The sequence below is a fragment of the Sorex araneus genome, chromosome 2 (genome assembly GCF_027595985.1).
Source record: "Sorex araneus isolate mSorAra2 chromosome 2, mSorAra2.pri, whole genome shotgun sequence".
NCBI classification, from domain to species: domain Eukaryota; kingdom Metazoa; phylum Chordata; class Mammalia; order Eulipotyphla; family Soricidae; genus Sorex; species Sorex araneus.
In genome coordinates, this window is record NC_073303.1 from 213,432,824 (window position 1) to 213,445,072 (window position 12,249).

A 12,249-nucleotide genomic window follows, 5' to 3' on the forward strand; every position below is an offset into this window, starting at 1 on the left:
TGAAGATCAAGCTCGACAGCAAGGCACTTGCCTGGCAAGCCTGAGGTCCTGGTACTGACTCTCAGCAATGCTTTACAAAGCTTTTCTCCCCTTCTGTGTGTTGTCTTTCATTGCGACTGCTTCCTTTCCTGAGGAAACTTTTAATTTAGTCTCATATATACATAAATACATATATTTATATGTATATGCATATAATTTTTATAACTTGTGCTTTTGGTATCATATTAAAAAATCATTGCCTGTTGTGAAAGTCATGAAGTTTTTACCCCTGTTTTATAAATTTTTTTTGGGGGCTTAGATTTAAATCAAGAATTCAGATATCTTGGTAATAGGTTACTATTATCAAGAAGTTTACAACTCAAAAGCAAAACAGATAAAAAATAATAAAATGAGGAAAAGGCTTGAGCAGACAATCCTCCAAAGTCACATAAATGGCCAGCAGGTCTATAAAAAGATGCTTATTCACATCACCAATCCCTGGGAAAATGTAGTCGAGACTACATGAGGTCACCTCTGCTAGGATGGCTGAAGCAGCGGCCATCGTAAGATAACTAGTCTTTAGAAAAGGAGAAATTGGAACCCCTGCATTTTTTTGGTGGAAAGATAAGATGGTACAACTCCTATGAAAAACAGTAGGAGGTTCCTTAAAAAAAAATTAAAAATAGAATTAACATATGAGCTAGATATATTTTTGAGTTAAAAGTCAAAGGAACTGAAATCAGTTATCTTCAACTCCTGTGCCGAATGCAGTCTAATCATGAAAGTTAAGGAACGCTGAAAATGCCAACCGACAGGCAAAGGGAGGTATCAAAGAAAAGGTGATATATGCATGCAATAAAATATTCCTCAGCCTTCTAAGAGAGTAGAATGTGAGATAACTAAAGGAGTCCAATTCTTAGAAACTAAAAGTAGAATGGTAGATCCAGGGTCTGCGAGGTGGGAGAAACACGGAGTTACTCCTCAATGGAAATGAAGGTTTCAGTCATGTGAACAAGAAGTCTGACAGACCTGCTGCACAGCAAAGTAGGTTTCGGGAACAACACTATTTGGCACCTACGAATTTGTTATAGGTTATGTACCAAGTTGTGTTTTGACCATACTTTTTAAGTTTAAAAGATTTTTCTTTGTCTTATTCTGTAATTAATCTGAAGCTAGTCTTATACTTCTTTATCTCTACATGAGCTTTCTATTTAAAAACATTTAAATAAAATGACTTTCCAATCAGATTCATTTTGTCTAATAGATTAATACCCTAAAAAAATACAGAAAATTCTTCAAAAATCCTTAAATGTTTAGAAGTTATTTGTACCAAGACATAACACTTATACTACATCTTACTTTAAACACGATTAGAATTGATACCTATTTCAAGTGTAAATTAAGACACCTTCTATACTGAGAACAAAATATTTAATTACAAATAAATATATACCTCCAGCATAGCCTTTAAAAAAAAAATCATTCTGGATTTTATTACCTGGCATCGAAGGCTTCAAAAATCATGTTATAAGCCATAAAAAACTGGGAGCACTTACTTAGGAGCAGAAGGACCCCTTGGCCATGTTCCATCTTCATTTTTCTGTTCTATCACTAACACCTGCAAACACGACACAATGAAAGATTGTTGTTTTTTTTTTAGCAGAAGTCAAAACAGCTTTAGAAGTTTAGCTGAGTACAGTAAGAAACCAATTATTATTGTGAACTACTTTATAAATAAAATAAAATTTAACAAATCCAATTATTTAAATAATATGGTAGGCAAGGTGAAGAGGTATTTGTATTTTGATTCCAAAGCTCTGCAAGGAAGGGGGAAAACCCTCAAACACATAGTAATGATAGAAGACAAAAACAGCAATTGTAAAAAAAAAAATCATGTTGTAAAGAAATCATAATCCTTAATTTATGACTTTAAGGATAATAAAGCATGAACTCAGTAGTTAGAATCTATGTAGTCTACCTATTCTAAATCTAGCTATTTCTTGGGTTTATAAAATGTTTTCTTTTTCTTTTATGTGTAGCACATAATAGTACTATGAAAATGACACGTAACATAATGTTAGAGTGTTATTAAACATACTATTACTATGCAAATACTATTAAGAATAGTACAAATAATTCCAAATTATATATTATACACAATTTAGGTCAAAGGAACTGGTCTTTACATTATTAGCATGTGAATTAGAGCATCTCTTAATATATCCACAGTCACAGTCAGGCTACTGGAGCATGGAGTTTATGTAGACTATAATCACCTTCACAAATGAAAAGTACAAGCAGAGGAAGAACTATACTTTTATTTAAAAAGATCTCAAAATCTTCCAGTCTAAAATAGAGCCTTTCTTCTAATTCTTTCTGTGGGCGAATCTGTGTAAAGAACACTAGGCATAAATGAAATAAATGAGCACCTAAAGTTGATTTCCTCAAGCTAAATTTCCTTGGTGAAACAGAAAATATGACTTGAGGTAAACTCAAGGCATTAAAGTTTGAATGCATTCCACATATATTCAGTTTCAATAAATTTTCTTTTTATTTTTTTTTGCTTTTTTTGGGTCACACCCGGCAATGCACAGGGGTCACTCCTGGCTCATGCACTCAGGAATCATCCCTGGTGGTGCTCAGGGGACCATATGGGATGCTGGGATTTGAACCCGGGTCGGCCGCGTGCAAGGCAAACGCCCTACCCGCTGTGCTATCACTCCAGCCCCTCAATAAATTTTCTTAGTTAGAATTCTACAACCTGTACTAGGTGTTCTTGGTAACTTACTATGGTGCAAAAGATTCTATTCAAAAAACATTTACACAACCTAGGGTATATAGGTATATAAAATAGGTATATGAATCAAACATTTATTGATAATGAATCATAAAGAAATTTATTTTATAACAAAGATTTTGAAAAACACATGGCCACATATGGGGTTGCAAGCCAGAAAAGACAAGGCTTTCCAAGAACAGATGACTCCATACAGAAACTATGGTACATATACATGATGGAATACCACGAAGCTGTTAGGTAAGATGCAGTCAGGGGGCCGGAGTGATAGTACACGAGGTCAGACACTTGCCTAGCACGTGGCAACCTGGATTGGACCCCGCCATCCCCTGTGGCCGCCTGAGCCTGCCAGGAGTAATTCCCTGGTGCGGTCAGCAGTGACCAAGCCCTGAGCATGCTGGGTGTGGCCCAAAAGCCAAAGAAGGAAAAAGAAAAGAAAAAGTCCTGAAATGTGCTGCTGCATGAGGATCTGGAGAGTATGATCCTAAGTGAGAGGAAGCAGAGGGAGAGGGAAAGAAATGATCTCACTCACCTACAGGCTAGGAAGAAATACACTAGCAGAAAAGCTAATGCTCAAAGTCAATGGAAAGGAAGGGCAGAAGAATCGATCCTTAGTAGGGGGAGGGGGATAGATCAGGGAAGCGACCCCACCATGACGACAAGAGAAAGAAGAGGTCACTCTGGGCAAGGACTGGGTTCGGAAAGGAAGTAAAATGACATGCACGACACTCTATCAGTAACAGTATGACAAACCTCACTGCCAGTAATTGTAAACCACAGTGTCTACACGAGAAAAATACGAAAAAGAAAGTGCCTAGGCTGGGGGGGGGGGGAGGAAGACTGGGGACACTGGTGGGGGAAGTGGGCACTGATGAAGGGACTCGTACTCGAGGTATCCCTGAAACTCAAACAGGAACGACTCTGTGACTTTGTCATTCACAACGCTTCAATAATTTTTGAAAAGCAGGTATGGATCCTGAGAGCTTGTTCGGAGGTTCTAACAGGGGAGCGCAGCTTGACCGTTCAGTCTCTATTTGGGGAAGGCCATCCTCTTCGGGAGGGATGCACAGGGAGTGGTGAGGAAGGAAGGGGACGCCTGCCCGGCCAGCCAGATCAGCCCAATCAACTCTGGCCATCAATGGAGTGACAGATGTCGCAGCCAGAACGCTGCATTCAGTTAACAATCAGAAAGTATTACAAAACCTAGAACATCTAATACACAGTCTATGAAACATTTCTACGCCAAAAGATCATAGTCCTCACGTACATTTAATCTTTTCCATTATTTCATAAGTGAATCCCTGTCTCAAATGTCAAATTAAGTTCTCTGATCATTTCGGTTTTCTAATGTACATATTAGGTAGAATAATCGTCATTACATAGATTCAATGACTAAAATGATCAAGGAGATATACTTTATATTTTATGTTTTTTATATATACTTTATATTTTATACTTTTCAAATTGTACTCCTAGGACTACTTCAAGGCCCTCAGGCACATAGACGTGCTCTACGTTGAGCTGTAAGTACCCCCAGTTCCTGAATGGTACTGTCTTTTAGCCTTAGTACAATAAATGACATCAAGTAGGAATTTACTAAAAGCTAATCTTCCTCTGATTTTTTTAATTTTAGAAACTTGGTATTGCATTATTATGCCAATGGCAATTTAAAATAAAATAGAACACGCCCCCCACAAAAACCCTTTCAAAATCCAACCAAAACAATAACCTCAGAGTTTAATGAGAGCTAAATATATGAATGATTATATATGAATAACCATGTAAGGTAGATAACGCATGATACAAAAAAAAAGACATATTGTATATCACAACACAAATTGAAGGAGTAATTTTTTCGCTCTACAGTAGAAAAAATGTATACCTATAATCTATACCTCAAAATGACAACTGAGAAAAATAGATCAAGGAATGTTATAGAGATGATGTAACATTTGAGTTGGAATTTAAAGTATGAGTAATTTTATTTGTTTTATATCTTGATTGGACAGGATGGTTAATTTGCTATTCTAATGTTTAAAAGGACTTTTTACTGGATGACTCTAGAAAAGGGGTAAAATCAGGCAGATGAAACAACATATGAATGCACAGAAATGTGCAATAACAAAGCGTATCTAGGGAACTGTACACAGTTGAATTATTTATGTATATCATAGTAAGGACAATAATCTTAGGAGATTGGATGATTAGATAAAAGGTTAAGCCTTGACTTGTGTGCCTGGTTTTTTTATTCTGCAATTGTGAATGAACCAGAAGTATGGAAAGTAGAAACGTTTACATTTTAGAAGGAGAATTTTAACAGAAATACCAAAGAGTAGACATGCAAAAGATTGGAAGCTGAGAAATGTGAAGGGGACTATTGACAGGTAAAGGCTGGGAGTGGAATGGATTAGTTAAAGAAATAGTTAGAAGCTGAAATCAACAGGACTTGCAAGCTGTCTCCAGAATTATTCATTTCTCACCATATTAATTTCCTTAGGTAACATTAAGACCAACCTGTGGGGCTAATACTATCTGGCAGGGCTTGGCAAACTATTATTTACTTAGCTCACTGCCTGCTTTTGTAATAAAATTTGTTGGAATAAAGCTACGTCCACTCTATTTATCATCCCAGCTATTTTTGTGACACTATGATGGCAAAGTTAAGAGTGGTGGTAAAGATCATGGACAGCTGAACCAAATATATTGACTCTTTGATGTTCAAAAGAGGTTTGCCAATCCATCTTCTATTAGCCTTTCTGGTGTTAATCAAAAGAATCTCTTTATAAAAATTAGATTATTCTTAAATGAGGAAAGCAGAGGGTAAATTACAGTTACTGCTCAGCAGGCATAAGGAAGAGAGGAGTTAGAGGAAGCCAAAAACAAAATAACTCAATATAGAAAGACAAGATAGTCACAAAGCTTGTGAATAAAAAAAAAAGACCTTCAAGTATAGTATGCTTAAAATAGCATTGCTAAACAATACCTGTCCTTGGTATAAACCAGCATCCTGAATAGTGCTGTCTGGCTTATTCAGTGGCTCAAATGTATTACTCATGTATTTGTTCCACAATCTTGTCTCCTTCTCATCTGGAATATTGAAGATTTTTCTGATTTCCTTTTCAATTGTATCTAGATTTAAGGAGGAAAGATATGTAAATATCAATACTTTAAAAACATACAATACAAAGTATTTTTTGCTCATCGGTATAAAAACCCTGAATTTAAAATACGACTATAAAAGGAACAATAGATGAACAAGTAGGAAATAATGTAAAATTTTTAAAAATAATTAATAAAGATTTGTAAGACCAGGTGTTTTTTATAGAAAAATAATTATAACAACTTTGACAGATGATAACTTGGACAAATTAAGACCTCAAAGGTTAAGAGTTTAAAATCAAGTAACAGTAAAGCAAGAGTGTAACTGATCTGAACTACTGTCTGGCCCTTGTTAGAACGAAACTACATAGCACTTTTCTGAAAATCTTTCTCGAAGTGAACAAATAGGAAGTGCTTGCAATTTTACCCAAAATTATTACTGCTCCTTTGGATCTTTCTAGCACCTGGATTGGGGGCTGCTGTCACCCACTTTGGGAAACACTGCACTACAACGTCATTTCTAAAATACAGGATGATCTTTGTACTCAATTATAAAATGAACACATTTGTAAAGCTTTGACTCAGATTTTAAGAATGCTCTTAGAGTATAACCAATTTAAGAATCACTGTCACTATGTATTAAACCAAATATAATTCACAGCTTGAAAACCTACCTAAAATTAAACTAAGTATATGGAAACAAATAAAAGTATCTGCTTGAAAGGGTATGTGTACTGATCAGAATTTCTTATTTTCATGGTAAAGTAATCTATTATCCTTGTTTCTAAACCGATTACATGAATATATGTCTTTTGATTTTTTTCCCCAATTGAGCAGTTTAGTCTACTATAAAATAAGACTGGAGTATCTATAGTATTTGAGAATAAAGATACAATTAAGTTTTATTGATCTTTTTTTTTTTTGGTCCTTTGCTTGCTTGCTTTGGGGCCCTACCAGGTAGGCAAACAAGGCAAGCACCCTACCTGCTCTAGCTCCATTTATGTTTTAATATAACTAAGTGAATCTAATATTTTCAAACATTACAAAGGTATTAGAAAATCACTACTGAATATATCTAATTCTGCTAAATAGGTTTTAAACACTAATCAAATATTCTAGGAATATAAAGAAATATAAGTTATCTCAAATTTAGAATACTCATTTTTGAGAAAAATTATTTACAGATTACTAAGTCTAATAATACGCCATCTGAAAAAATGCAAAAAATCAGTGCCCTTTCAATATAATTCAGTACAATATACTATTTATGGGGCTGGGATGTGGCTCTGTGGAGCACTTTTCCTGCACGTGTGAGACCCTTGATTTGACTCCTGGCACTACAGAGTCCCCCAGCACTAGGCGACAAGCAGACTTCAAATAGAGCCGTTGTAACCCCAAACCCCAAATAAACAAAAATGATACTGTTAATCTATCACTTAACAACTAATGTTTTATAGTTGTCGTGTAGTCTTGCATTGTCTTGCAGTCAGTCAGCATTTCTTTTTTTTTTTTTTTTTAGGTCTAAAATCAGACTAAACTGTGTTTCGTACATGATTAGTGAGATTGAATTTTTCTCCTTCCCATTTTTTGTTGTTAGTTCGTTTCGTTTCTTTTTCCTCTCTCCCTTTTTCTGTGGGAAAGGGAGATCTGACCACACACGGCCGTGCTCAGGCTTTACTCTGGCCGTGTTCAAGGGTCACTCCTGACGGCGCTTGAGGAACTGCATGGTGCTGGGGATTGAACCAGGGTTGGCTATATGCAAGGAAAGCTTTTTAACTTCTATATCATCTCTGGCTGGCTGGTTTCTGGTTTTATTTTATTTTTTTGCTTTTTGGGTCACACCTGGCGATGCACAGGGGTTACTCCTGGCTCTACACTCAGGAATTACCCCTGGCGGTGCTCAGGGGACCATATGGGATGCTGGGAATTGAACCTGGGTCGGCTGCGTGCAAGGCAATCGCCCTACCCGCTGTGCTACTGTTCCAGCCCCCTCTTGTTTTATTTTTAATTTTTTTAATTGAAGTACTTTTCTTTTTCCACACAAGACTTTGTTTTGGGAGTGCAAGTTCATAGCTCTTAAAAAATGTATGCTATCACATCATCTCCCCATCTACGTATCAATACTCCTCTCTATACAAACATTTGCTCTTCATGTAGTTTTGCAATTGATTCATGTATGGCAGAAGACTATTTCAAGTAGGAAAGAAGAAAAAAAAATGTCCTGGGCTAGGAATGTACTTGGCATATTTTAGAACAGCGTGATGCCTCAAGGTAACTGAAGTGGAATAAGCAAGTTAGAAATGAGATCACAAAGACACTTGGGCAAATCATCAAGAGTTATGAAAAGCGTATTCTATTTCATTCTGAGAGTGGTAGCTGTCAATGAGAAGTTTAAACAGAGCGACTGCATGCTCTGACATTTTAAGTGTGTTCACTGCTAATGAAAAACAGACTTCAAGATAACTGCTACTACTATTGTTGTAATTCAAACCAAGGTGGTAGCAATGGAAGCAAACTGGTCAGACTGAGACAAGATTCTGAAGGAATTCTTAAGACATGCTGCCAGATAACATGTGGGGTGACAAAAAAAAAATATGAGAAAGAAATAATGGTTTGGGACTGAAGGATTGGGAAAATGCATGTAAGTCATTAAATTAATCAGACCAGAAAGAATAACAAGGTTGGAGGCTAGAGGACAAGAAGGGGAAGAGGTTGGTTTCTGTATTATTTTGGGATTCTTATCAGGTACATAAGTGAAGATATATAACACTTGAAATTAAGGGAGAGCTTTTGGTAGGAGACAGAAGTTAAAAAGACATCAATATTCATTAAATATTTAAAGTCAGGACACTAGTAGATATCACCGAGGAAAGGACAGGAAATAGAAGAACCAAGTATGGAGTAGCCTGATGTTTCAAGTTTAGGATTACGAAGATCTTTAGGAAATGCAAACAGAATCTATGCTATGAAAGTCAAGGGAAGAGAACGAGATGGAAAAGTGGGTAAATTAATATAATTTTGCTGGCGTATTTAAAACATGGAAGACTTCAAAATTACCACTAACTTTGGTGACATAAATGTCATCAGAGACCAGGACAGAAGCACTGTCAGTATTTCTCACTGGCTTAAGTATCTGAGATAGAGGGCTGAACTGAGAATGGGAGCCAAAAAACAGACTAGATCATCAGAACTTTCAACCTGAAATTTGGTAATCGCAACTCAGTTAATGATTATCTAGGGTCATTCAAGAGGAACTGGTAGCCGAGGTAGTAAATCAAAACAATTTGAGTTCAAACTCTCCAGACACCGCATAGTTTTACATAGAATAAACCCTATTTGGGAGTATTGAAAAGCAGAGAGTAGAAAAATACAGAAAACGGAAAATAAATTCTGACAAACAATAGGAACATCTAAGAAAAAATTCTACTGCTAGTTTTAGAAACAGCTTTTTTAGTAAGTTTTAAACCAAAAATTTGTGTTTGCAGAGGAATCTCTTTAAAAATTAATCTTATCTTATTGGACATGTTCTATGCCTAAATAGATCAATTTTGGGAGAAAAACAATCAAAGCTAAGTATTTTTCCTCTAATAAATGTGTATCTTTCCTATGTCTACATTATTTTTATTAGAAACAATATAGGTAGTACTAGTTGAAAATTAAGTTTCTTATTAATTGGGTGTCAACAGAAACAGGCACTTTTATCTCCTGTTCTTATTTATATTTATATAGGTATATTACACATGCTGTTATTTTGTTCATTTTTAATCAAAATTTTTAAGAAAGAAAAAATATACAACCCCCCTATTTCCTATCTTACTGAAATTGTTGTTCCAAAATTAGTTTCCTTTAGAAAAATAAACCTATGAATGTGAGGGCTGGAGATACAGTACAATGGGTAAGGTGCTTGCCTTGAGCATGGTCGACCTGGATCCAACCCTCTGCACTACTAGTACCCCCACGTGGCCCCCTCCAAGTACCACCTGGAGTAATACCCAAGTGCAAAGCCAGAAGAAAGCCTAACACCCCCCCCCCCATTAGCCTCCCCACCACACATACACACACACACACACACACACACACACACACACACACACACACACACGATATGAATGCAAGTGCAGATAGTCAAGGCAGCAATTTTAAGATAAAATGCTACTAAAAAGAGCTATGCAGTTAAAACGTTAACTCAATTGCTTGGTCATATAGGCATATTATTTAACATTTTTAAGCCTCAATTTCCTCATCTATAAAATGTGACCACAATGTTGTGTTTAAAATTCTTTTAAAAAATAAACTACCTAAAACCTAGTAAATATTTAATAATTGTTAACTACTATGGTAACCTTAAATATGAAGTGGCTAAAATTGTGATTAATTTTAACTTTTGCAACTTGATCTGATAGACATTCCAACTTTCAAAACGAAGATCGAAAAATTGTGACCATGTATCGTTTTTTTTTCTTTTTGGGTCACACCTGGTGATGCTCGGGGGACCATAGGGGATGCTGGGAATTGAACCTGGGTCGGCTGCATGCAAGGCAAACGCCCTCCCTGCTGTGCTATTGCTGCAGTCACCATATATATATCTTATACCCAGGAATTTTCTATTATATTCTCTTTAGCCCTAAAACTAACAAAAGACAAGCACCTTAACCTCTGTATTATCTCTCTGGCTCAATCTTATAGATTCTTATTGCATACGTTTTACTATCATGGTTAGTGTAGTGTGATACACTGAAAATTGTTTTCATATGTAAAAATGTTACATTTTCCTGAATGTTTTACATTTATCCTAAACAAAATGACATTTATATATGGAATTTCCAATATTTTAACAATTCATTTTAGAAAGAGGCTGTGAGTTTACTAAATTTGCATCTCAAACTTTTAAGTGTTCAACATAAAGAGAAGGAAAATCAAAAATTCACACATAGGGAGATAGCTCAACAGCTGAGTGCATGGTGCCCTAAGCAATCTTGCTGGCAATTCCCAGGCACCAAGCTGGAAGTATCTCCTGAGCACCACCAGGTGTGCTCTTCCCTACTGAAAAAGGAGAATTCATATATATTCCTGGAAATAATGCATTATTAATGAACTGCGCAATGAAAAATGGCATTGATTTCCTGAAAAGTATAGGTTAAAGTTATTTCCCTGCTTTTAATAAATGAGACTCAAAGGTACCTATGAAATTCAGAAATAGTTTAACTAAAATGGACTTAATTTGCTGACTCCAACAAGGAAGCCTCCATAATGCTGTAATTTATAGATCTGCTAATCCAGTTTGCGCCGAGGAGTTCGGCATTGAGCACTCTGTGCTTTTTCCCTGCTTACTTCCATTGTCCATTAAGACCGGTGCTATTACCAGGAACCCTGATCTTCAACAGCTTTATCCCGACTGTTAGCACGAGCGAAGGGTCCACAGCCCGCCACCACTGTTTCCTTCCATCTTCAATTCCCACAGTTCACACCAGCTGTTTACAGCTGTGCTGACATTCACGATCCTGTTGGACCTCTACCTCACCTCTACCAACGAGCCCCAAACCAGCCCGGGACCTGTGCCACCTCTAGTTCATTCTATGGCCCGCCCTCCCGTGTTCCCTCCCTCAACCTGGCATCCTCCGTTCTGTAATTCAGTGCCCAGGGTTTGTAATCAGTTTATATTATCTTGTCGTAATTTTTATTTCAAGTTTCTTCTTATCAAAAGCCCTGCAATGTCATTATATTTTATTCATCATATTTATTTATTTACTAGCCTTGGCTAGAGCGATAGTACAGAAGGGAGGGCATCTGCCTTGCACGAGGCCGACCCGGATTTGATTCCTTCGGCCCTCTCAGAGAGCCCAGTGAGCTACCGAGAGTATCTTGCCCTCATGGCAGAGCCTGGCAAGCTCCCCGTGGTGTACTCAATATGCCAAAAACAGTAACAACAAGTCTCACAACGGAGACGTTCCTGGTGTCCGCTCGAGCAAATCGATGAGCAAAGGATGACAGTGATACAGTGATTTACTAGACTTAAATTAAAATGCAGCCTTTATCACAAAACTAAAAATTCTACATATTTTATATGTATCTATAAATGCAAATATGGTTAGGTACACCTGAATCTAAAATTTAAAATTTCAAGCCAACTCATCATATGTGAAAAGGATGTCAAAATAATGCCAAGCTTACTGCCTTTACAAGCTACTTAATTGCATTAAAGACCAAAAAATTGAGGGGGGTGGGAAAGCAAATAAGCAACTGCCACTTTTCCATGCTAAGAATAAACACTGTATCAGGAATTTTATGTATTACCTACCAAAGTTTTATTGAAGGAAGTCTTTAAAATGTTATATTACATTTTAAATGTGACATATTATCAAAATGCTAAATTT

The 12,249-nt window shown here is 36.5% G+C and overlaps 1 protein-coding gene across 3 annotated transcripts in view; it reads right to left on the reverse strand.

Moving 5' to 3' along the window:
- USP15 (ubiquitin specific peptidase 15) overlaps positions 1–12,249 on the reverse strand; it is a 120,183-nt gene that overhangs the window by 67,560 nt on the left and 40,374 nt on the right. For all 3 annotated transcript variants that reach the window (XR_008628520.1, XM_055126500.1, XM_055126503.1), the window contains exons 5-6: positions 5,760–5,905; positions 1,536–1,597 (exon numbers count right to left, since the gene is read on the reverse strand). Coding sequence is in view for 2 of the 3 variants with exons in the window: in XM_055126500.1 (XP_054982475.1) it covers positions 1,536–1,597; positions 5,760–5,905 (208 nt within the window). In the remaining variant the exon portion in view is untranslated. The remainder of the gene's footprint in view (positions 1–1,535; positions 1,598–5,759; positions 5,906–12,249) is intronic.